General features: G+C 57.8%; 1 protein-coding gene across 1 annotated transcript in view; it reads left to right on the top strand.

Moving 5' to 3' along the window:
• The window catches only part of Myo18b (myosin XVIIIB), a 320748-nt gene that overhangs the window by 118829 nt on the left and 176131 nt on the right, over positions 1-25788 (top strand). Inside the window, exons 20-28 of the mRNA XM_048784886.1 lie at positions 598-756; positions 4519-5379; positions 5742-5889; positions 6613-6725; positions 7581-7757; positions 11226-11424; positions 13555-13697; positions 14365-14465; positions 17335-17398. Of these exons, the coding sequence (XP_048640843.1) occupies positions 598-756; positions 4519-5379; positions 5742-5889; positions 6613-6725; positions 7581-7757; positions 11226-11424; positions 13555-13697; positions 14365-14465; positions 17335-17398 (1965 nt within the window). The remainder of the gene's footprint in view (positions 1-597; positions 757-4518; positions 5380-5741; positions 5890-6612; positions 6726-7580; positions 7758-11225; positions 11425-13554; positions 13698-14364; positions 14466-17334; positions 17399-25788) is intronic.

Raw genomic sequence — 25788 nt, 5'->3', positions numbered from 1 at the left:
TCCCCCAATAGCTGTTAAGTCATTGATGAGTCGTAGCCTGCACGGGTTTACGCCATTGTTTCCCTTGAACACTTTCCACCCACGGTTGGTCCAGTCTAGGGATGGGATGCAGGATCCAGGGACAAAGGGGCCGACTGTGTACACCACGGCAGCCGGCCTCCCCGCCCGGCCCTGTGCCCAGCACACAGGGAGTGATTACTAAGTGAGCAAGTACTATATCAACTCCAAGCGGTGGGCAGGAGAGCGCGGGTGGATCCTTGGGACCCATCCCCTCGGGAATCCCGAGAAGCTCCTTTCTGCGCCGTCCTCCCAGGGAAGGGTCTGTCCCCAGCCAAGGAAGGGAACCTGAGGTCTGTGGCCCAGAGTCATGTCTCAGCGCCACGGGAGCCAGGAGGAGACCCACCGACTGGCTCTGCTGCTCCCTGTCCCCATCACGCTCTGTCCCAAGCCCCCGGCTCCTGCGGAGCGCCACCTGCTTTGCGCATCCTCTCGCTCTTGCGCTTGGTGGCACTTCTCCTCCTCACCGGCCCAGGCGCCCTGGCGACCTCAGCCTGCGGGTGGGCTCACTGGTCTTCCTTCCCTGCGTCTGCAACACAGATCCGGGAAGAGGACAAGACTCCTCCGCCGTCCTCGCCCCCTCCCCTCTTCTCCGTCATCCCGGGGGGCTTCATCAGGCAACTGGTTCGCGAGACGGAGAAAGAGTCCAAGGAAGCCAGGCGGAGGAAGCAGGCGGCGCTGGCCTCCCCAGAACAAGAGGTAAGTGGCCTCGCGTCTGTCTTTGCTCCTAACGCCCCCACTTTGAGGAACGTCTTTTCTTGAATTTGGTGGGTGGTCGAGCTCCTCTGCCACCTTCACAACCCATCTCAGTTTGTGCATCTGGACGTTCTATCGCCCTCCTTCCTGACTTCCACCGTTTCCTATGTCTGGTTTATTATGGAAACCACGGCCATGGTTGGATCTTGTGACTTATCTTGAGCATGTCTTGTAGGGATTATTCAACAAATGGTTGTTGAATGAATGAAGGAAAGAATGAGTGGTCGGTTGATCTATGATGATGGGGATTGTTTTATTCTGACTTTTGCAAATAGGAGGAAGTAGACACGGACTAAGATGCACAGTGAGTTTAGTGTAAGCAGAAAACAGAATTCGGTTGGTGCTCGCAGGTCTGGCTGGGTGGGTGTTAAAATATGGTAGCAAGTGCGCATAACCCCAAGGCCCGCAGTGTCCTGTGGCTGCCATGCTCCCCCACGTTCCCTGAAATAGCCACCACCCAATAATTAAGGGGTCAGTGCGTGGCCACGTTAGGACTCAGGACCCTACCCTGGCGGGCGTCCGTTGTTATTGGCTGCCGTCCGCTCAGCCCTTTGGTTGTTCTGAGCAGGTGCTGGGGTGAAGCCACTGTTGAACCCCACGTAGCGCAAAGGCCACCTTGGGGACAGGGCGTCTCTCCAGCGCCCCCTTGAGGCCAAGGCGAATGCTGCGGTGATCAGGCCGGGGAGTCTTGGGGCCATCCAGGCTCCGCCTCCCACTCCGCTCCAGCCTGTTTGGCTGACCAGGCCTGTCACTCACTGTGACTTTGCTATGTCAGAGACATCCTGAACAGCAGCAGCTGTGGAGACGCCCCCATCAAGACTTTGTGGGGGAACACAGCAGAGAGGAGAGGCTCTGTCCCCACCCCTGCCTGACTTAAGGCAGGAGGCCAATGTGGAATCTTCTGGCACTTGTGAGATCATGATAAGAGTCACTGTGTGCTGTTTGTCATGAAATGATGCTCACTTGGCTGCTCACAGGTGCAGCAGGGACCCCACACAGCAGTGGGGTGGATGGGATCAGACCCATTTATCAGAGGTGGAGACTGAGGCCTGGGAAGTTCACGTCACTTGCTGCAGGGCATGAGTCAGTGTTCTGTGCTCTCAGGAGCCATCTGGGTAAGGGCTGGCCTGGTGAAGGGGGTGGCCGGTGTGGGGCCTTGAAAGTCCACAGGCCCTGGTGATATTCCTGGTGGCATCCCTGGGAGCAAGTAAAAGAACAGAACTGAGCTGAGAGAGGGGATTAGTTGCCCCTGCTGGGCTGGTGGAGACTGAGAGCCAAGACAGGAGATGGGCAGCCTCAGGCCAGGACAGGTGGCGGCACCACAGGCCAAGATGTCCCTGGGGCTGAGCAGGGTCCTTGAGAATACCAGCGAGGCTGCAAGCCCTGGCTGGCTCTGGCCAGTTCGATTTTGTTTTTGTCCCGACCAGTAAATGATCCTCATCCGCTCCCCCTGACCTGGCCCAGCTGTCCCTCTGCTCCTCACATAGTCCTGCAGGGAGTCCGTCATTGGAACCCATCCCCACTTTGCAGGAAGGGAAAACAAGGCTTGGGAAGTGGCCCGATCCCCTCCAGTCACCCACCAGTGAGGGCCAAAGACAGGCCAGGAAGCCCTGGAACAATGACAGGCCCCGGTGGCATGTCACGGAGACCTGGGTTCCGGCTCCTGCCCCTTCATGTCATGAAGTCCAGGCCAAAGTCCTCCCATCCTCTGGCCTTGGTTTCCTCATCTGTAAAATAGATGTGCTGTGACTTTCCCCCTGGCCAGTGACTGCAGAGGTGCTGTTTCCTTCAAATGCTAAGTGGGGTGCAGGGGGCCCGGAGCTTTCATGACTATAAAATCCCAGGAGGAGAATTCATGTGTGCGTGTGTGCAGGGGGCAAGGCCAGGGCTGGCTCTCCCGTTTGGCACGTCTCCATGTCACTGTCTATGGTCACCCGTGGCAGCTGGTTAAAAATAAGGCAGTGATTCACTTTTCAAAAACAGTGCAGACAGTGGTGCGGCCTGCCAAGTGCAGCCAGCCCCCATTCGGAGCTGATGTCCTGCTGGCCCCAGAAGGTCAGGCAGAGCCACTCAGTACCAGAGATATGGCCCTTGGCTCTGGTTACACATTGGGATCATCTCGGGAGGAGCCAAAACCCTGACCGACAACCTTGGAGTTTCTGGGCATGGGGACAAATCATGTGCATTTCCTAAAGCTCCCAAGGAGATTCCAAAGAGCCTTAGAACAAAACAAAGAAGGTAACGTGGTGTGTGGAGTTGGAGTCCAGAGACCTGGATTTACAATCCCACTCTGTATTTGGGGTCACTGGATATCTTCATGTCTGCATCTTTGTCTGTAGAATGGGGCAAAGTGCAGAACCTGTCACTGGGTCCTTATGGGGGTTCAGTAGGACATTGGGTCATGGCCTGTTATGAAAGGGCTGCATGTGCTGCTCTAATCCTGTTATTATCACCACAGCCAAAGATGGAGACTGTGCTTTGGCAGCATGGACCCCGAAAACAGGAAAGACACAGGGATAAACTAAAATGGGGTGCAGAATGTGGGCACTACTGTGACAGGCTCCGGGACTTTGTGGATGTGTGAGACAACTTGGAGTTGAGGGCTTCAGGCAATGGATTTGCCGAGGGGTGACATTTGAGCTGGGTATAAAAGCTGAAGGCTGGGGCCGTGGTGGAGCGGAGCAGAGCTGCGGGGCCTGAGCGCAGCATGGGCACATGTGGAGGCAGGGAAGCCACTGGGTTGGTTAGAGGTGCCCAGAGCAGCCAAAGCTTGGACAGGGACAGCTGGGGACATCTCGCCGAGGATCTGGCTGTCTGATCATGGTTTGGATGATTCTCCTGTAGGCTGTGGGCAGCTGTCAAAATCTTTTGATCAGGTTTAAAATGAATGGTGGCCAACAGAAGAGAGCTCAGATCAGAGGCTGTGGCGGTGGCCCATGAGAGAGACTGGGCCTGGGGAAGGAGACACAGGCTCTGAGGAGGGGTCAACGTGACCCCAGCACGTGTGCATGTCAGGGGAGGGTGAGAGCCCCGGTGCCCAGGCTCAGGCATCTGCAAGACTGAGGTATAGACACAGGGGGGAGCAGCCCCCAGGTCTCCGTGTGCAGAGGCAGTGAGAACCCATGGTGCCATCTATGGTCACCCAGCAGGAGAATATTGGAGCCAGGAATGAGAAGAGATCCTTAATGACAGGACCCGAGTCCTTTCCCTGATCCCCTCTGGCTCAGCAGGAAGAATCAAGGCATAAATAAAAATACCAATAACAATAGCAGCAGAGGCGCCTGCTATAGTTACTGAAGACATACTATGCGCTTGGCTCACTTTCTGTGTGTTATCACAAATTGTCCCACCCGCCCTGCAAGGCAGGCCTTTAAGATCCTCAGTTTGTTGATAAGTCAACAAGTTCAGAGAGGGGAAGCAATTTACCCAAGGCTTCACAGCTAGGGAGAGGCAGAGTCTGGGGTTGAACTTGGTTCTGTTGGGATCCTCTCTCCTCCCACTCTGCCTCTTGGCCTTGAGGCTGTGGGCCAAGCCTCACTGCCCGTCATGGTGCCCGTTGGGCCTTGGAGGTGCATGAGAAGCTCAGAGTGGATGAGTGGGTGGATGAACGTGTAAAGAACAGACAAACTTTGGGGAGGGTGGGAGTCGGGAAGCACCCAGAGGAGGGTCAATGAGCAGCTAAGCATGGTGGTGGTCTCTTCCTAGACCCCAGAAGTTTCCACCAGTCCACCAAACAGCAAGACCAACAGGGGCACGAAATCTGGAAGCCAACAGATTCCCCAGGACAGCCAGTCTGCCCCTCCCCAGGGCACAAGCATTCTGGGCAAGGAGAGCCAGGGGGCCGGCAGCACTGCCCCTGCACTGATGACCAGCATCAATGGCGAGAAGCCCCAGGAGTCAGGCCCCACGGCGGCGACTCCAACCAAGAAGAGCCTGCCCTTCAGGAGGGGTGTGCTGGGGGGCGATGTGCTGCTGATGGTGGCCAGGCTGGACCCGGGAGCAGCCCAGCCAGAGCAGAGGACCCAGCCCCGTGATCCCCCCACTTGCAAGACACCACCCGCAGTCACAGACCCTGGGGGCGAAAAGCAAGGGGAGACCCCAGGGAGTCCCTCTGGATCCCAGGTCTCCACTGAGAACTTGGCTTCGAAGCCTGAGAAGACCCGGACTGGGGGTCTTGGGGACCCAGGCCAAGGATCAGAAGGCGAGAAGGGGGGCAGGGGACCCCAGACCAAAGGGCTGAGAGGGGGTGAGTCCCAGGGCAAAGAGGAGCAGAGGACCAGGCCCCAAACCCAAGGGGCAGGTGATGGGGGGCAGCCAGGGGCGGTGGAGAAGGAGGGAGAGGATCCCCCAAGCAAGACCGAGAAGGGGGGTCTGCCCAAGGACGTGGGGACTGAAGGGAAGCCCTCTGGGCCTCGAGTCCAAGTGAGGAAATGGGGCGGTTCCCTGGGCAGAAAGAGTAAGTGGGGTGGTCCCCAGAGCAAGAAGGACAAAGGAGGTGAGCTCAGGGCAGGCAGCGAGGAGCCGGCAGGAGGCACAGCGCAGGGCAGCCTGCCGCNGGCGTGGGAGGTGGCGGGAAGGAGCTGCCCTGGTGACCGTGGAGGTGGACAGGGGACAGGATGGGGAACTCGGGGGGGGGGTAGTCCTGGGGCACCCAGAGGAGGGGGTGGCATTTTTTGGCTGGCAAGGGTCTTGAGGTTCCCGGGCTGGAATTCTGCGCTGGGAGAGAAGGTTCTCAACCTGCAAATCTCCCTCCGTTGGGGGCGGGGCTCGGTTTACTCACCTGTCACCCAGCAGGTCTGACAGCTGAGGTGGCCAAAATAGCATCTTGGTTGAGATGCAGATTCTTGGGCGTCTTGGGGGTTCCCGTTGTTCAAAAGGCCAGGGCCCTGGAGTCTGCATTGTGATTTTGATTTCCTTGCTGGTCTCAGACCACACTGTGGGCAACTGCCCGACGGGCGTCCCAGCTTCCGAGGCAGGACTGCTGTCACTTTGTGATCTTTTGCTCCCAGGCTCCTGAGGACAGATGGTACCAGGCAGAGAAAGTCTGGCTGGTTCAGAAGGACGGATTTACTCTTGGTAATGAGGGGTGTCGGTGCCACGGGAGGGAGGGGGTCTAGTTCTCTCTTCTTGTGCCCTTTGCTGCTGGTGGTTGTCATCGTGGAGGCCCTGGTTATGCTTAGGGTGCAGCAGAGACTGGCAAGGGCACACATGGCCTTTGAGGCAGTGGGAATAGCCAATGGTCGCCTCACCGTGGGGAGCTGGCCTGCTGAGTACTGTTATCAAAGACATCCGAGCCTTGATAATTAATTAATGGGTTTAATGCCACAAATCGGGCTGGTTCCTACGGTGTCCCACAGGAACCGAGGGTCTAGGAGCAGCTGGCAGAGATGAGCTGCGGCCCATGACTGTGCTCTACTAAGAAGTGGTTCCGAGTTGCCGTCAGGACAGGCGGGGGACAGTGATTGATTAGCCATGTCTGCCAGGGTACCCCAAGGGGAAGTGCCAGTCTCTGCCATCCCAGGTCTAGGGATGAGATGTCCAGTTCACCCAACCCTCAGGGTGCCTGCTCTGTTCCTGGCACTGCTGCAAGTCAGCCTCAGCCCCTGTCTTTAGAGGGCTTGGGGTCACAGTTCAGTGCCCTCCATGCGGACAGACCCCAAGGGGTGAGCAGGTCGCCCTTCCTGGCCTGGCCTGAGCCCCGCTGCAGCTGGCCTGGCTCAAACATGCTCTCCTCCCCTCCCTCCCCCTCGTGTCCTCCCCTTCCTGTCCCTCCTGTCCTCCCTCTGGGCTCTCCACCAGCCACGGTACTAAAGCCAGACGAGGGGACAGCCGACCTGCCCGCGGGAAGGGTACGACTTTGCCTGCACGCTGACCAAACCGTCACGGAGGTGGATGAGGAGCACGTGCACAGGGTGAGTCTCCCGCCCCTCCCGGCCTGCTCTGCACCCTCATCCCCGTCCCTGCAGCAGATGTCCTTGTAGATGCCACTTTGGTTTGAGTCCCTGTGGGAGCTGTAGGTTGGCCCCTATTGAATGCAGTGCTCTGCTGCTGGGACTAAAGCGCATGGGGTGACTGACTCTGTCCCCTGGCGTCCCCTTTATGAGAACACATCAAGAAGCACCTCTGTCAGGCCTTGGCACTGAGAGTTCTGACTGACCCAAGAAACAGGTTGCTTTTCATTTTATGGACGTGGCAAGCCATGCTGCAGAGCCTCTTTCCTTTTGCACTCTGGCTGCCAGGGAGCTCAGTTAAATTTGAGCTGTAGCATAGGTTCCTTGGCCTATATACATTGGGCATCAGTCTTTCTTCTAGGGGTGTGGGTGTATCTGCAAGGGAACAAGGAACCATGGCCTATCAGGTAAAGGAGATGTTTGGCTATGGACCTCCTTCCCTGGGCACCTCAGAGCACACCCAGAGGTGTCCAGTAAGATCTAGAAAAGGAGGAATGAGCAGTAGCCGCTCTGGACACCGAAGTGCTCTGAGCTTTGCGGGGTCTCGGGGAGCATCTGCTCTCCCAGAGCAGAGTGTGGGAAGGACAGACCGGGAGGGGGGCTGCCCCTCTTGTACCAGTCTGTGTGTCCTATAGAAGGGGTGGCCCTGTTGTGCCACTGTCTCTCCATCGTCCTCGTGTCCTGAGTTCTGGTCGGGCCTTGGCATGTGGCTCCCAAGGACAGGACCACCGTGTGTGTATGTGTGTGTGTGTGTTGGTGCTGCTGTAGCCGGGTCCCCGGAGGCCCAGGAGACCAGCCCTGTGTGCCGGCTTGCAGGCCAACCCCCCCGAGCTGGACCAGGCCGAGGACCTGGCCTCTCTCGTCAGCGTCAACGAGTCCAGTGTCCTGAACACGCTTCTGCACCGCTACCGGGCCCAGCTGCCACACACCTGCTCTGGGCCTGATCTGATCGTCCTTCAGCCGCAGGGTCCCTTGGCGCCCCCTGCAGCCAAGGTGAGTGGGGACGGGGAGGGGCAGGGGACGAGGCGCGGGAGGAGGGGAGGACCCTCTGCGGCTGAGAGGAGAGCAGGACCAGGGCCCCAGGAGACCCTTCATTCCTGCCAAAGACAGTACTGGGGCATGGTCCCCTGCTCCTGGCGGAGAGAGGCGAGTCACCGGGGGAGCCCCAGGGGCACTAGGGATGATGTCAAGCCGGCCAGACTGGGGCATGGCCTGTCAATTCCCACCTGCCCCCGGAAGGCAGGCGTTCCCAGCCCGTTTTACAGATGAGAAGCTGGTGGTCAGAGGGGAGCAGGCCGCTGACCCTCAGGTTGAACCTGCAGAGGAGCCTGGATAAGACCCAGGCCGCAGGCTCGCCCCTCGGTGCCACCGCACTGGGCCGAGATACAGAAAGAGCAGCCTCAGTCCACCCTGATCCATCAGGCCTGGATCTGGCCAATTGAACCAAAGGCACAGGAGAGCTCTGTGCGCCACCTTGTGGGGGGACCTGGAACCACAGTGGCATCCCCCTCACTAGTTCCCACCTGAGTTGTTGTGGGTCCTGTAGATTCTTAGTGGGACGGAGGCGAAGGGGTCCCCTGGGCTGTGGTGGAGACGTGGAAAGGGACAAAGCGGAGAGAAGGGGACAGAAGGCCAGGCTCCCTCTGCACTGTTCTGAGACCTCGGGGCAGGCCTGGGCCCCTGGAAAAGACCACGATGCTTCTCTGGCCTCAGTTTCCCCATATGTCAACTGGGGTGTAAAGCCACATCTTGCCCTCTGGATCCCCTTGTGACAAACCCATTCCTGACCCCTGCTTGAGGCCAGGTCCACACAGAGGAGACAGTGGCCCTGCACCCTTCCCAAGACCTTCTTTTCCAGGGTGACTCACCTGTGCCCTCCAATGACTCCCAGGCCTCTCTGGGTGTGGGTGTCTATGGGCAGGGGCCTGGGAGGGCCTCAGGAGCTGAGTGGGCTAAGCTTGGCAGGTGCCTGTCCCCTCCCTGCTGCAAATGCTTGTGCCTCTGTTAATGCATCCCAGGTCTCTGGGATCTCTGAATCCTTGAGCAACCCCTCCAGCAATTTGGCCACCCCCGGGAGGGGGCAGTTTTATAGTCTGGACAGAGGGCTAGGTCCACATAGCTGTCCTGGATTTGGGGCATCAGAGCTTGCACAAAAGTGCCTAAGAGGACAGGCCCTGGGGTATCCCCTGATGGTGGCATTTGGGTGTCATGGTCCCCCAGACTCCTTCCCGGGGCTTCCCACCTCCTTCCCTCAAGTCTCCTGGCCTCTGCAGCCACACCACTGCCCCCCACTCTCCTGGGCTGGGTCCAGCTCTGATTCTCCAAATGGCCACCAGGTGGCAGCACAGACCTGCAGTCATGCTGGGGCTGCCTGGGGCCCCCGCAGGATGGGCTGGGTGACTCTGGGGGTGCAGCTGCGGGAGTCCTGGTCCCCAGGAGCTGGGGGCCGAGAGGAATGGAGTCCCTGTGGGCGTCAGCATGCGTGGGACCAGGGCACCGTTGGGCATGGCTCTGTGCACGGGCCTCCGCCCCTTCGATGCCTGTGCCTGTGTGGCGGGTCCCCATGCACAGACACACCATGGGGCCACTGAGGGTCGAATCTGCAGAATCCCCCTCCCCCCAGACCAGGGTCCCAGCATCCCACGAGTGGGCTGCCTTGTCCCTGGAACTCCAGAGCAGGGCTGGCCCGAGGGCTCGGACCCTGTGACCTTCTGCCTGAGCCCCAGGCTGTGTCCAGCAGGGTGGGGCGTGTCCCTCCTGGGGTTTGTCCCCTGGTCCCACCAAGGCATGGGGCGGGATCTTGCCGTGGTCACGACTTGGTGTCTTGGGTCTTGGACATTGTCCTCCATGTCCCCTGGCCTCCAGGGCCAGGGCTCCGTGTCCCCACCTCCCCTGCGTCCTTGGTGACCCTGTGCAGGCTGTGCCCGTGGGATGGCTCTGTCTCTTCCTCTTCCCCTCCAGCAGCCGCAGCTCCGCGGGGCGGGAGGGCTGGTTACCAAGGTCGGGTTCACGTAGCTCTCAGGGGGTCCCCCGCCTCGGCCTGTGGTCAGGGGGCTTCGGACACAGCCTCGGAGCCCTCTGAAGCCAACTCCAGGACGGTCCCTGTCACTCGAAAGACCTGGGGGCCCCTCTGGGGTGCAGCCCACCCCGAGTCCCACCCCGGCAGCTGTGGATTTCATTTTCCTCCAAGACTTTCACGTTTTCCAAAAAGTCCCGGCCCGGCTGGCCCATCACGTCCTAGGACAGCTCTAACGTTGGCAGGTCCCGCCCCCGGGTCTCGTCCACACACCTGCCATGGAGTCCTTGTGCTCTCTGCGGGTCTCCTTGTTTGTTTGTGGCGTGACCAGCTGGCCCGGTGCCCTCACTGGGGACCTGCAGGGCACAGCTCGGTGGCTGCTTACCTTGGCTTACTGGTTGAAGGACATCTGGGCTGTTCCCGGGTCTTGTGGCTTTGTCCAGGTGGTCACTGTGACCAGCGATGTGACTTCTGTGGACACACATTTTCATTTTGCTTGAATAAACACCTGGACGGGTGTCGTGGGGTTGGGTGGGCAGCGTGTGTGTCACCGAGGAGGAAACTGCCACACTGCTCCAGGGGACACTGTCCTGTCCTGTCCCCGCCCCTCCTGTGCAGCCTGAGACTCCTTGCTCTGCAGATGCACTGGCACTTGACAGTGACTATCAAAAAAATATTTGTTAGCCCTTCTAATAAATCATGTGACGTCTCCTCCCACGGGCGTCAGGGGTTTGATGTGGTGCTGTGTCCCCAGAGCCCAGGACAGGGCCTCCCACACAGCAGGTGCCCTGTGGGTCTCCTCCCCAAGGGGGAAGGGATGGATGGTGTAGGGATGGGGTTTGAGGTTTCTCCTAGGTCTGCCATGGGGAACAGCACCCCGTCCTTCCCCACCTGACGGTCCCCTTGCCATGGCAGACATCACTAATCGATCGTGCTGTTTGATCCATGGCAGACATTACTAATCAACTGGACCATTTACTTTGGGGACCTCATGGCAGGCACCTCTAGGTGCTGCTCTGAGCCACGAGGTCGACGATGCCCGGGGCTCAGGTGACTCCAGGTGAAACCTCTGATAGCTGAAGGGGAGACGTAGACCTTTGTGGGTCTGGGTGGCCCAGGGACTCACAGACAGCCCCTGGGAGGACTGGACTCACAGGCTGGGCCCTTCTCAGCTAGGTGCCAGGACCCCTTGTCAAGGCTGGAGAGGGACAGGAAGTGGCACCGAGGACCGTCCCCATTATGAGCCCACTTTACAGATGAGAAGGGCTGGCCAGGCCCCCCAGAGGCTGCTGCTCGACTCTCAGGTTGAGCTGGGAGGAAACCCAGGCCGCGGGCTCCTCGGGGCTCCTGCCAGGGACACGGAGGGACCCTCGCCGGGGTGGGTGCTGTCCCACAGTGCCCTGGGCAGGGGCTGAGGGAAAGGCTGACACCTGTCATCTCTGCAGGTGCCCAGGGGCCGCCGGGACGCCTTGCCTGCCCACGTCTGCTCCCTGGCCCAGCGGGCCTACTGGGAGCTGCTGAGCCAGCAGAGGGACCACAGCATCGTGGCCCTGGGCCGGAGTGGCGCGGGGAAGACCACCTGCTGCGAGCAGGTCCTGGAGCACCTGGTGGCAATGGCAGGCAGTGTGGACGGCAGGGTGTCAGGTACGGCAGGCTCCAGGCGACATGGTGGAAGTGGAGACAGGAAGGGGAGGGTCGGAGCAGGAGTGTGCAGGGCTCCCCTCTTCATAGCCATTCTGACTAGATGTGCTGGCTCCTGAGGGCCCCCTCCGGACTGTTGGACACCGTTGTGTGGCTTAGATAAAGATATTTCTTCCTCAAGATATCGATGGCCATTTGCAGAACAGCAGTCAACAGTGGGCATTGTTAGAACCAGACACTGGACTGCCGTCTGCTGGGAAGCCGTCCTAATAAGTCCACGAATCTGTGATAGCATGATGTGAACCGTGTGGGCCTCAGATGCGGTGCTGTGGTGCAGTGTACGACCTGCTGAGCCGCACAGAGCGCCCCCTGAGTGGAGACAGGAAGGCAGAGCTGAGAGCTGAGGGGAAATGCACCTGTGCCTATGGACACGGGCGAATGTCCAGCAAAAGGGCTGGCAGAGCTGGTCAGGCCTCTGAAGCACACAGGAGGGGCACAAGGAAGGTCCTGGAGGCAGTGAGATTTGAGCTGAGCCTTAAAGATAGAGTGCCAATTAATGATCATGATAACTACAATTTAATGATGATCAGAGTGCATGTTTGCCAGGGACGTGCGTGCCAGGCCTTATTCCATGAAAACGAACTTATTTATTATTTAAAACAGGCCTGTGGTAGGCCATATAGTAGATGTGACTGTTTGAATTTTATAGGTGAAAGCCTTGAGAGTCAGAGAAGTCAAGTATCTTGCCCAAAGCCACACAGCCCATCTGTCCTGGAGCCGAATGCAAAACCAGGCAGCCTGGCTCCTGATCCCAACCTCCGGGCCAGGATCTCAGGCTTTCCTTGTTGTCCCCCAGGAGCTTTGGACACTTCCCCTCTGTTGTCTACCCTACAGTGGACATTTAGTACCACAGGGGAACTGTATACCCATGTGTGGGGGCGTCTATCTGTGCTCTGTAATAAAAAGACCAATTTTTTTTTCTGGGAGCCAGGCACGGTGGCACACGCCTGTCATCCCAGCGGCTGGGGAGGCTGAGGAGGCTGAGGCAGGAGGATTGCGAGTTCAAAGCCAGCCTCAGCAACTTAATGAGGCCCTGAGCAACTCAGGGAGACCCTGTCTCTAAATAAAACACAAAATAGGGCTGGGGTGGGGCTCCGTGGTCAGTGTCCCTGGGTTCAATCCCCAGGACCAAAAAAAAAGAGATTTTTTTTGCCACTTTCAGGAATCAGTTTCTGCCCCCATTGAGGGTGGTTTCTGTCCTCCCCACTGAGCACACACGACCCTGCTTTTCTATAGTGTGATATTAACTAAGAATATTATATTATGTGTGATGCTCATAATAAACTGCTTTTCTGTATATGATAACAACATCACCCCTTCAGGAACCTTTTAAGTGCTTTGCATTATTAAATCATCCAGTCCTCATGACAACCGCGTGAGGTGGGTATGTCACTACCCTCAGGTTGCCAGCAGGCCACCCGAGGCTCAGGACAGAGGGCTGACCTGACTTCCCTCAGTCAGGTGACCAGTCAAGGCAGAGCTCACCTCCGAGCTCTCTTGGCCACTGTGCCCTGCTCCCTCCCCCAGGGATATTCCAGTGCTGCCCTGGGTCTCTTCTCTCCACCTGGCCCCTGTTAGGAGCAGGGGATGCGGCAGAGGCACAGTCCCTGAGGCAGAGGCACAGTCCCTGCCCTCCCTCGGTGTAGCTCTGCTGGGAGTGTGTGTGTGCCTTTGAAGGTGGGAGTCAGGATGGGCTGTATCTAGGTGCCTAGTGGAGTGAGGGATGCACCATGGGTACTCAGCAGAAAGACAGCAGGACTTTCAGGCCTGCTGCTGGGCCTTGGGTTCTGCATTCAGGTGGGGGAAAGTTAGCGTTTTGCCCCGTCCTGGATCCAGGAGGCCCGGGGGCAGCCGCCATTGTGGAGTAGTCCCGGCAGTCGGCTCCCCCTGGTGGCCTGGGCCTTGCCCTGCACCCTGCTCCTGCTCTCAGCCTGGGGCCTTGCAGGCGGGCGCTCAGCGGGAGGCGTGGTCTAGAGCTGAAGGGGGGGGGAGGCGGGGAGCCGCGGGGAAGGGCCAGCAAGGGAGGGCCGTCCTGGGGGAGGCGTGATTGACAGCCTGCCCTGCACCCCACAGTGGAGAAGATCCGAGCGGCCTTTACCGTCCTCAGGGCCTTTGGCTCTGTGTCCACGGGCCACAGCCGCAGCGCCACCCGATTTAGCATGGTGATGTCACTGGACTTCAACGCCATGGGCCGCATCACAGCCGCTCAGCTCCAGGTGAGCCTCGGGATGCACCGAGGCTGCTGTGTCCCCAGCTCCACTCTAATGACTCCACCCTCCAGCTGGGACCTCAGTGGTCACGGTCAACTGCGCCCCTCTTGCTGGGTGCCCCAAGTGTTCCCTCCAGCACCTGGCCATCTGCTCTGGGGACCATCACAGGGGGAAATCTCCAGGACCAAGTGCATGGCCAGGCGCTTGTTAGCCAGGGGCTTAAAACCAGAAGCTGAAGCCGCGCAGCCGCGCAGCCGCGCTGGGCCACCCGTGGGTGACAACACATGGCCTGTTTGTCCCCATCTCCAAAATCACCCGCCCCCCTCCCCGCCCCCCTCAGACATGCTGTTTGAATAGGAAATAGGATCACAGCCGGGGCAGGGAGTCTCCTGGGTGCCTGATAGAAGGGACATCGCTGCCCGGGGCCCTGCCTGGCCCCCACCATGAGCACCATGGCGTTGGGGCTGTAGAGGCTCCTGTCCCTGAGACGGTGTCCGAGGTGGCCCTGCTGGGGGACTTCCCTGAGGCTCACTGTAGCCGCTGTGTGTGGGGTGCCCTTCCCAGAGGACTCTGAACCCAAGACACTTGGACCAGGAGATGTGGCCTCAGGGGTGGGCGGGTGGCAGTGGGCAGAGGGGCCCCACAGTGACAGGGGCCCATCTTTGCCCCACAGACGATGCTTTTGGAGAAGAGCCGAGTGGCTCGGCAGCCGGAAGGGGAGGGCAACTTCAAGGTCTTCTCCCAGATGCTGGCTGGGCTGGACCTGGATCTCAGGTGAGTGCCCGGGGTGGGTGGGACAAGGGACCGCTGTCCCCAGAGCCCAGTCTAGCTTCTGCCTGGAGCTGAGAGGCCACGGCCCCAGGTGTGAAGAAGGGCCTCTGACTTCAGTCCCCCAGGGACACGGTGCTCGTGGGCTGGGACCTTGCTCATAGCCCATCCACTCTGAACCTCAGTTTCTTCCTCTGTAAAGTGGAAAAGATGTCTTGAAGAGACCTTATAGGATTCTTATTCAGAGCTGGAGGGGCAGGGCTGTCAGCTGGGACGGTGACAAGTGGGTACAGGGCCTGACAGTGGGGGAAGAGACCCCCATGTCTTCCAGAAGTCGTGACCTTTGTGGCTGCCTTGGGTGCACATGGCCAGGTGACCAGATGGGGCGCCTTGGGACAGAGGGCGAGCTGGCAGGGCAGGGAGCAGGAGTCGGCCTGGCCTTGTCTGCAGGGCTTCCTGGAGGAGGGGGTCCAGGGGTCCCCTCTCCCTCCTGGCTCTCTAGGGCTTCCTCAGGCATGTGGTCTCTCTCTCTCTCTCTCTGGGTCCCGGTTTCCTCATCTGGCAGACAGATCAGGAAGGTTCTAGTGGAACCCCCGGGGTCTTTCCCCAGGTACATTAGCAGAAGGGCCTTGTGCCCCTCTGTCCTCCCTTGGAGGACAAGCTCAGTCTTTCCTGAGCCTCTAGCTAAGGCCAGAGGGGAAACCGTGCCCTGCAGAGAGTGGGCAGATGAGAGAAATAACTCGTGGATTCCAGAACAGGGTACCTGAGCAGTAAGGAAACTTCTGGAAAGCCTAAAGGACACACAGAAGAACTTGGCATAGGGCGACACAGCATCGTAGCTAAGACCACAGGCTCTGGGCCAGGCTTCGTGGATTTGTATCTTGGCTCCCCCACTTGCTGGCTGTGTGACCTTCAACAAGTAATGAACCTCTCTGAGCCCTGCTTTCCTCATCTGTAAAAAGACTGTGACTATGGCTACCTCAGGATGCTATTGTGAGGGCCAAAGAGTGAACACAGTGAGAGCTTTGTGCTTGCTGGGATTTGGGGAGGATTTTTACTGGCCTACACCCCTTCCGGCCCTGACCAGGTATGTGCTAGAAAGGGCTGGCTTTGGTGTCAAAGGATGGGTGTTTGCTCCTGGCTTTGCCCCAGGTGGGCCTCCCTGAACCTCAGTTTCTTCTTCTGTAGAATGGGCACTTACTATGGTGTGGGTAATTAAACAATATCACGTGTCCAGGCAGCGGTGTGTGGTGCCTAGGAAGGACGTACCAGGGCAGGGTGAAGAGGTGATTCTGACAGGGAGTTTCCAGTCCCCCATTCCAGCCCGCGGCCTCAGGAGAGGCTGCACTGTGTGGCTTTCCATTTCCGCATCTCTTGTAGCCCTGAAATACATGCACGGCTCCCCTCTTCCAGCCCTGGGGCCCCGCTCTGGGTCTCTCCTGAGCCCCTGGGTGGGCTGGAGAGGGGACGGACGGCTGGGGGCACCCAGGGAGCGCAGAAGGACGGCTGGGCCATGTCTGCTGCAGTGGCTGCCCTCCGCACCCGGCCCGGTCCCAGGGTCTCTGGGTGCTGGTGCGTTTGACTTAGAGGAGTTTGGCACCCTTTTTTTTGCCCTGTGGATTGAACCCAGGGGCGCTTAACCACTGAGCCCCATCCCCAGCCTTTTAAAAAACATTTGATTTAGAGAAAAGACCTCACTGTGTTGCTTAGAGCCTCACTAAGTTGCTGAGGCTGGTTTTGAACTTGCCGTCCTCCTGCCTCAGCCTCCCGAGCTGCTGGGATGACAGGCAGGCACCACTGTGCCTGGTGAGTTTGACATCCTTGAGAAACAGGTCACAGCCGCCTCTGAGGAGCCCCAGGGACCCCATAAGAGTGGAGAAAACTGGAGCAAGTGAGCCCCCTGAGGCGGTCATGCTCCCCAGAGAGCTCCCAGGCAGTCTCCCTCTCGGCTCCCAGGGTGGCTGGCCTCCACGTGGAGCTCCCCCTTCCACAGACCTCACCTGTGGGAGGCTCCTACCCATCCTTCAAAACCCTTCTCCACGTCTCCTTTACAAGAGCGCTGCCTGGTTCCCGCTCCTCCCTTTCACTCCATTCCTTTCTGGGTCTGTGATGTGCTCTGGTTCCTCACCTGCCATGCCGAGGGGTACAGGGCTCCCCTGCTCACAGAATTGACTGGGGTGTTGGGGTCGGGGTCTGCTTACTCCTTCTGCCTCCCCCGTGCCCAGCAGAGGAGCTGAAACCGGTTGAGGTGGATCCTTAATTATTTGTCAAATTGAGTTTCCATGGAATGGGGGAGGGTGTGAGGGATCCGTGGAGCAGGGCCCTGGAGATGTGTCCTTCAATCCTGAGTCAAGGGCACGGCGCCCATCATACAGATGAGGAAAAGTGAGGCTGGAAGAGAAAGGCCTGTCTGTCGGGTGGGAGGCAGGACTGGGCTGGAAGCCTGTCTGACAAGGTTCCTCCAGGCAGGAGCACAGGAGAGGGTGCAGGGTCTGCAGAGAACAGGGTGGGGGCGTGAACCAGTCTGAGCGGCTGGGAGGGTGGGCGTGGCTGAGGCCTGTGCCTGTGGCCTGGCTAACGTCCCGTGTGGGGGAGGCCGCCCTGCTGACCCCCAGAACGGCTCCATGGCCCTCTCTGTCCGGTTCCCTGCCTCTTCGGAGTGTCAAGGAAGGGTAGTCAGTGAGGAATCCTCAGGGCCAGGGGATGCCCTGGGCAACCTGGTGGGACCTGGGCCTGCAGGAGCCCCTGGGCCCTACCTGCGGTGGCCACGCCCTCCGCCTATGGCCACGCCCTCCGCCTATGGCCACGCCCTCCGCCTATGGCCACGCCCTCCGCCTATGGCCACACCCCCCAGATCTGCCCTCTCTGCTTCCAGGACCGAGCTGAACCTGCACCAGACGGCAGAAAGCAGCACCTTTGGCATGGGCGTGTGGTCCAAGGTAAGGGGTCGCTTTTTTTGGGGGGGGGGTGAGTCCGCGGCCTGGAAGGGGGTGTGGGGTGGCCCCGGAGCCACATGTATCCTTTGGCACTGGTCTCCATCAGGCTGAAGTGTGGGGAAGGCCTTCGAGGAGTCTGGGCTGACTGGGGAGACAGACGGGACTTGGAGCCAGGAGGTGGTGTATGCAGGGGTGAGAGCATAGGGCCCGGGACCGTGTGGGCTGCACTTACCCCTGGTTCCAACGCCAGATATGTGGCATCGGGCGTGGAATGCAACCTCTCTGAACGTCTGTATCGTCTTCTGTAAATTAATGATGGGACTAATCTGCCTGATGGGTTGCTGCGAGGAAGAAGGGAACGAACGAACCCACAGGAGCGCTTAGCACCGGGCATGAGCTGCCCTAGTCCCTGGGGGACTCTGCCAGTACTGATGGAGCTGAAGGAGGGTAGGCGCCCCCCAGGCGTTTCCTGATGAAGGCTCTCTGCGGAGGGGGGGGGGCGTGAGGGGGAGGGCTTGAGGTAGGGATACTTGATTGCCTAAGAAAATCCAATGTCCCCCTTGTTGGACATTTTACTCCTTTGTTTGCATCTTAACAATTGTGTTCTCAGTCCCGCCTCCCTCTACACACACCCCCCCACCCATGTAGAAGTGCCCAGAAGATGCTAAATGAATTTTCACTGTAGCAAGAGAGACAGGTGTGGAAGTTAGGGCAATCTCGTGAGATAAGGGTATGGGAGAAGGAGCATGAGATGCTGCTGACACCAGAGGAGGGTCGAAGGAGCTGCTCAGCCTCGGTCAGAAAAGACTTCTTAGCCAAGGGGACATTTGAGCTGGGTTTTGAAGGATGAGTAGGAGTTCACCAGGTGAAGGGGAATAGATGGTTTCCTCTCCAAAGCCTCTTCCAAACGGATGTGTCTGGCACATAAGTCGTCCTGGTATAATTGGATATTCCCATGCAAAAAACAAAAAACAAAAAAAAATTCATTTCAAACTCTATGTATAAATTGACCAAAAATGGATCATGAACCTAAATTTAAAACTTAGCCGACACCTTGCATTCATTGTCCTCCTTGGTCCTTCTGACCACTCCCCTCCCCTCCCCGCCAACTGGGATGGATTCTCTTGTGTTTCAACTGTAGCCAGATTTCTAGAAGAAAACAGGAGAAAAATATCCATAACCTTAGGTTGAACCAAGACCAAATTCATGTAACGTCAAAGTCACCGTGAGTTCCTAAGAATCAACTCCATCAAAATGAAGAACTTCTGCTTATTGCGCCTAATTTATAAATTAAACTTTATCGCTGGCGCGTATGTGTAGGGAGACAAAGACACGGAATGTAGGGAAGGGGACCATCTGTGGTGGCCGCCATCTACGGGGGACAGCGGACTGTGTTCTCCATGCAGAAAAGTGGGGGGACTGTAGTGTCCACGTTTAGCAGACTGAACGTTTTAAAGATGAACTTTTATCTTGTATCAAATTCCCCTTAATAAAGCTGCGGCAGGCGCACACCACACACACACACACACACACACACACACACACAGGGACATGGATGGGTTGGTCCTCAGGCATCCAGTTCAGCAGCTCTGGGCAGGACTGGGAAGCTCCACTCAGCTCACGAGGGCCCAAAGGCTGCTGGTCTGGGGACCACACTTTGAGGGCCACAGGGAGAGTCTCCTGCAGTGGCTGAGGCCACCGGCTCTAGCTCTAAAGCCCAGGGCTCATTCTCTCCTGCCTCTGCCCGCATGACTGAGGGCCACTGGGAACCCAGACTCTGACCCTGAAGGCAGAACATGTAGCTAACGAGTTCTGGCCCAGCCTCTCACTCCATCCACACGGGCTGTTGGTTTTCCTGTGGTTTCCAAAGAGAAAAAGGGCCCAGGCCAGGCCCCGGGAGCCCTCCCAGCCCGGCCTGTCTGTTCAGAGGCTGCTGACGGAACCGTCCTGGTGGGAGGGTGTCCAGACAGCGTTGGGAGTACTTTCCTGTTCCCTGTCCCCATCTTGTGTGTTTCTATGGGGTGTTTTTTAGACCAGCTGAATTGTGGGAAGTGCTGGGTGTTTCTCTGGCCTCCCCGGCTGCCCAGCAGGTATCAAGTGAAGGCTCGAACCAAGTCTGAGGCTCGGCCGGGCTTTCAGACAAGCTTCAGCTGGTTACTGGAGTCGGCTGTTCAGGGACTGTGTCTTTAAGGGAATCTGAGGGTCAGCAAGTGCCCCCCAAGAAGAGGACTTACTAGGCCTGAGTCCCCAAGGTGATCAGGTTAGCAGATATTGTAGGGAGACCTTCTTCATGCTGAGAAAACACCAGTTGCTTATCTGAAATTGAAGTTTAGCCGACACCTTGCATTCATTGTCCTCCTTGGTCCTTCTGACCACTCCCCTCCCCTCCCCGCCAACTGGGATGGATTCTCTTGTGTTTCAACTGTAGCCAGGATTCCGTCATCCCCTGAGAATTCACAGACGACCGTGGAGCGTGGAGCGTAGGGACAGCTGGGCTCACATCTGGGACCAGCACTTAATCAGGGTGGCCTTCACCAGGAGACTTACCTCCCTGGGCCTCAACTGCCTCATTCCTAAAGTGGGGCTTGCAACAACCCCCCTTGTACCCAGATTAAAGGAGGTACAGCCCTCAGCCCTGGGATGGTGCCTCGCCCTGAACCAAAGGCACCCTTAAGATTATACAGTATGCTGGGTATGGTGGCGTGTGCCTGTAATCCCAGAGATTAGGGAGGCTGAGGCAGGAGGATCAAAAGTTAGAGGCCAGCCTCAGCCACTTAGCGAGGACTTAAGCAACTTAGTGAGACCCTGTTTCAAAACAAAAAATAAAGAGGGCTGGGATGTGGCTCAGTAGTTAAGCATCCCTGGTTTCAGTCCCTGGTACCAATAAAAAAAAAATAAGGTCATTCAGACCCTCATGGGTGGCACTGGAGCCGTGGCAGGGCAGGGCCTCCAGGGACCAGTTCCCTCCCTCCTGGGCACACTGTTTTGCAGCATGTCGGTTGGTGGCGTGAGCCATGTTTTCTCTCTTACTGGCTCTATCTCTGTTCTCTCCTCTTTATATTTTAATGAAATATCTGCTTCCAAGAGTTGATTGATGACACACACCCTGTAGGACCATCGGGGCCAAGGGTCCCCAAAGACACACTCTCACGCAAACCAGAGGGAAATCCAGAAACTTTGTCACCCGGGAAAACCTCGCGGTGGCGTTTCTAGACTGTCTCCTAGTGTTTTTCTTGTGAATATCTGACGTAGTTCGTGACATGCCCTGTGTCACCGGACCTTTCACAAACAGTGTTCTAGTGGCCAGGCGTCATGGCGGAGCCGACTCCCTGGGCTTTCCCTTCCTGTGTCCACGGGCAGCCACTGAAACCTTTTGTCCGTTGGGACCCAGTAGGGCAATAGCCCCTGTCTGGAGGCCACGGTGCCCTGTCTCTGGCTCTGGTCCTCTAAGGAGATGCCCTGTGTTACTGTCCGCCTGTCACTCCCTGGTGACACTCTTCCTGGGTCACACTGTTGGCTGGATCCCCTCGGCCCTAAGTGCCCCGACAGCGGGTGTCTTGTGCATCCCATTCACTGCCCAGTGCTCCAGGCCTCACCCCCAACCAGGTAGACAGCAAGGGTAAAACAGATGCTCACTGAGTGAATAAAGGGACAGGCAGACCCGACTCATCACCTCCTAGCAATGTGCCACTCCTCTGCCGCGGTCTTGGCAGGGAACTTGAAATCCCCCTGCCTTCTTCCTGTATCCAGGGACCTCCTGGGGACCCGCGGCCTGGGGCCTGGGAGCTGTGGTCATGGCTGGGAGCACAGGTGGGGTGGGGAGTCGAGGTGCTGAGCCCCCAGTATAGTGCGGGCCGGCTCTTGGGGACCCCCTCTGTTCACTGACGGCCAGCTCTGTCCCCTGGTCCTCGGCCTGCGCCGGCGCTGGGGGCCACATTTCAGCTTTTAAACGAACCCCCTTTGCGGTCCGCTAGGCGCGGGGCGGTCTGCGAGCACACAGCTTTCTTCTTGTTTTCTTCAGCCGTCAACCGTGGAGGGCAGTTTTCCTGACCCAAGGACAGGGCGTCCGTGGCTCGTGCCAGAGGCTCTGCTGGGGCCTTCTCTAGCCTGATCCTCCCCAGGGCTCTCTGAGGCCAGGGGTGAGAGGCCCGTTGACCTGCCAAGGGCACACAGCTATTCCATGGCCCAGGAGGACTGGGACTCAGGGGGTTCTGACCCCCATCCTGGCCCTCTTGCTCTTCCCATCCTGTCATCCCAGCCCCGGTCCTGACTGAAGACCATGCTCTCTGGGGTCCGACCTACCGTGTGTCCTCGGGTCACTTCGTCTTTCCCACCCTCCGCGTTTCCACCTTTAAGAGTGGACGACATTGAACCCTGGGGCGGCTCCAAGAATCAGGAGCTCCCGGTGTCTGAGGACGTATATTGACTCCGCCCTCTGCCCTCTGGGCCTCTGTTTCCTCCTGTGTCCGTGGGAGAATCCCACGCCTGCTTCACTAGTGGAACACAGTAGGTGCTCAGCGAACACCTTTTCTCATATCCGCTCACTGAAGTCCCCGTGGGTTGAGGGGACGTTCAGAGAGGGACCTGGAATGCCCTGCTCCTGTGTTCCTTCCTGTGGACGGACACCTGTCCTACCCTCCGCCAGGTCTCCCTGAGGCTCACGAATCTGTGCAGGCCCCAAGTGATGCTTCTCTTGCAAATGAGCTGAGTCAGTGGTCAGCATTTCCTCTCAGAACTGGCTCCCAAGCCCAGGAGACAGAGGGGTGGGGCCGGGTGGCAAAGGGGTGGGGCCAGGAGGCAGGGAGTGGGGCCAGGTGGCAAAGGGGCGGGGCTGGGAGGNCAAAGGCATGGAGAGTCAGGGGATGAGGCTAGGTGAGAGAGGGGCGGGGCTAGGAGACAGGGGGTGGGGCCAGGAGATGGGGATGTGGTTAGGAGCCAGAGGGGCTGGACCAGCAGGCAGAGGCGTGGTGGCAGAGTGGGGCTAGGTGGAGAGGGGCGGGACCAGGAGGCGGAGGCCGGGGTACCCTGGCTGGTAGGCTGTAGAGGTACAGGCGTGTCCACCTGGCCTGGAGGAGTGGCATATCCATGAATCGCTCAGACTCAGGTGTGCCCGAGGATCCCGCCTTGCTCACGACCAGGTCCTGGTCACCTCAGCCAGGGATTTCATCAGAGAGCATCTCCCTGCTGCAAACAGTGGCGCCCACTACCCGTGGCCCTGCCAGAGCAGCCTGTACCACCCACGGTAGGCCCAGAGTTCTCAGCACCCAAGCCTACCTTTCTCTGCAGCCCCCTTGACCTTGCAAGGGACACCCTCCTGCTTCCCAGCACCCACCCACCTCGCTCATGCCCCTTTCCCTTGTGACTGGCTTCAGGTACCACTCCTTCCCGGAAGCCTGCCTTCACCCCATGCCGTCTTCCAGTCCTGGGCACACACTGCGTCCCATCTGCTGGCATATCTGTGTCCCTCCGTGGACGGGGAGTCCCTCGAGGGCAGGGTGGTGCTGGCGTGAACTTGGGTGGCAGTGGGGAAAGGCGTCACACAGAAGCGTGGAGGAGGGAGACAGGGCTGAGTATGGACCACCATTTATTGAGCACCACTGGATGCCATCCCTGTGCCAGGTGCTTTCTGACCCATTTGGTCCTGGTCGCAGCCCTAAGAGGAAGGTTGAATGTCATGTCCATTTTAAAGAAGCAGAAACTGAGTCTCCAAGCAAGGATAAGAGACCTGGGCACAGCCTCTGGGAGGGCAGAATGGAGAGTGTGTCCGTTCTGTGTGTGACCCAGCCCCGTGCCTGCCTTGCAGGAGCCCCTGGGTGTGCAGACCTGGCCCAATCTAAAACAGAGAGCATTTGGATTTTATTTCCCCCCTAAATTACTTGCATTCTTGAGGGCTTCAATCGCATCAGACAAACCCTGAGCTTCTTGTGACTTGACTTTTTGCCTCGCACTGACTTTTAAAAAGTTGAATTAGACATATAAACTATGCTAATATTAAGTAAACGGCTCAATGATGTTTATATCCTTAAACACACCGGCAGCCACCCTGCCCATCAGGACTTTGAACACCCCTCACTCCTCCCAAGGCTCCCTAGAGCCCCCTCCCAGGCACCCCCACCCCACACTTGTTTTCTACCTTACCTCAGTTCGCCCATTCTTTTTTGTGGGGCAGGATACTCAACCACTGAGCCACCTCCCCAGCCCTATTTTGGATTTTATTTAGAGACAGGGTCTCACTGAGTTGCTTAGGGCCTCTCCGTTGCTGAGGCTGGCTTTGAACTTGTGATCCTCCTGCCTCAGCCTCCTGAGCCGCTGGCCATACAGGTGTGTACCTGGCAGTCTGCCCATTCTTGAACTTCACATAAATAGAAGCACAGGATGTGGTTGCTTTGGTTTGAATGTATCACCCCAAGGCCTGTGCATTGGAGACTTAACCCCCAAATTCCTATGATGGATGGTAGTTGAGGGACTTGGGTAATTTAGGAGGTAATTAGAATTGAATGAGGCCATGACAGCAGGGGCCCCCATGATGACATTAGTGGCTTTTTAAGAAGAGACCAAGAGACCTGAGCTAGCACACTTGTTTTATCCCGCCATGGAACTCCCTCCACCATGTTGTGTTGTAGCAAGAAGTCCTTCACCTGATGTAGCACCATGCTCTTGGATTTCCAGAGCTGAGAGTCGAATAAATTTCCATTCTTTGCAAATCCTCCCGTCTCACCTATTTCCTTAAAGGTGAAAAAAAGAGAGACAAAGACAGTGACCTTCTGGGTCTGACTTCTTTGGCACAACTCTGGGTCTGTGGGGTTCACACTGGGTCTGTGTTTGCCTGTGTGGCTTGTTCTTTTTCATTGTTGCGTAGTTCTCCGTGGCTGATGTCTGTGCCTAGGGTACCGCCTTGGCTTATCTCTTCTCCTCCTGATAAACATGTGAGTCAGCTCCTTACCCTCTCTTGGCTTGTGTCTATTTTCATGATTTTTGATCCAAGGAGGGGCTTTGGTCAGGGCATTATGTAGAAATGCCTAAAGAGCAATCGGCTCTGTAGAAGTTTAAGAAACTCTAGCCATCCTCCTGGTCCTAATCATTTGGGATCAGAAACACATGTGTTTGTTGAGCTCGGTTTTCCGTTTCAGAGGGACCTGGGGGTGGGAGAGAGCGAGGCCAACGGGGTTCAGTGGAAGTTTCCCTCCTGTTCTCTTCCCCGAGCTCCGCGGAGGATGATGGAGTCCCCGCGTAATTTAAAGTCAAAAGCTCAGGGCCGGCCGTGGGAGCATAATAAATGTGTTGTCGCTGTCCTCCTGGTGTCCTTTCTTGGCTACTTTGAAATCTCATAAATAACGGAGAGCCGGGTGAGGTCCTTCCTTCCCTCCCCACACTCCTGCGGAGCAGCTGCGGTTGCTAGGCTGAGCTCCTGGTTGCTAGGGCTTCTGTGGTCCTGTGGCGGCCCAGACATATGACAGATCGGCGGAACATGCCTCTGCTATTCATTGAAACGTTTCCACAGCAAATCTCTCAATGTCACCGCACGCTTTGACGTCGCCCCCATTGCCCGGTGATCCTTTGTAGGTTCCCAGTTAGACGAAGTGGCTTCAATGGAAGGGACTAGTGGCTTGGGTTGGAGTCAGGAAAGCCGGCCTCTTGTCTCAGATCTGATGTTAATTTTCTGTGGAAGATGGGACAAGTGTCGTCCCCTCTCTGGGCAGGGGACTCTACAAGATTCAAAGACCTGTCAGCCTGAGCGGCCAACCGTCTGTCACCGCGGTCTCTGAGGGGACCCGGTGCCGATCAGTTCCTCATTATCTGCTGGTGGCTTCTTGACAAAAGGTTCCTCTTCCCGGCGTCTGTTCCCCACCCAGCAGGCTCCTGGGCTGAATCTCCGTGGCCAGATGGTGCGGGCACAAGAGTTTCAGACAAATTCTAATATTCAATCAGACATAATTGGGATCACAAATCAGAAAACAAAACACAACAGACCCAAACCTCTGCACCCCGCCCCCAGACATCTGATGGTGTCCTTGTCTCTTGTGTCCTGCTCACACATCTTCTGGCAGCCCCTGTGCTGAGCTGGGGATGGCACTCTGGCTTTAGTGCAGTGGCCGCAGTAGCTGATGGTTGGAAGGGGTGATGTCCAGAAAGCGATCGGGGCCCCCAGGGACTGTGATGGATTAGTGATGTCTGCCCCGGGTCTGGGCTGTGGGTGGGGGCTCGTCCAGCCCTTGCCCGTGGTGGCTGGACCTGAAAGCACCTGCTCTTTGATGTTGTGCCTGAGGCCTTCCGGCGGCCTGCTGGTGGCTCCCCAGGCTGTGTCCTCTCCCCTTCTGTGTCTGACCCACCTCCAAAAATAATCACTCTGTGTCCATGTTCAGTTGGGTCCCTGTGGTCTCCAAAAATCTCCT

The sequence above is a fragment of the Marmota marmota genome, unplaced genomic scaffold (assembly GCF_001458135.2).
Source record: "Marmota marmota marmota unplaced genomic scaffold, marMar, whole genome shotgun sequence".
In the NCBI taxonomy this organism is placed as follows: Eukaryota; Metazoa; Chordata; class Mammalia; order Rodentia; family Sciuridae; genus Marmota; species Marmota marmota.
The sequence above is the reverse complement of the archived record's forward strand: the minus strand, read 5'-3'. Positions and strand labels throughout refer to the sequence as shown.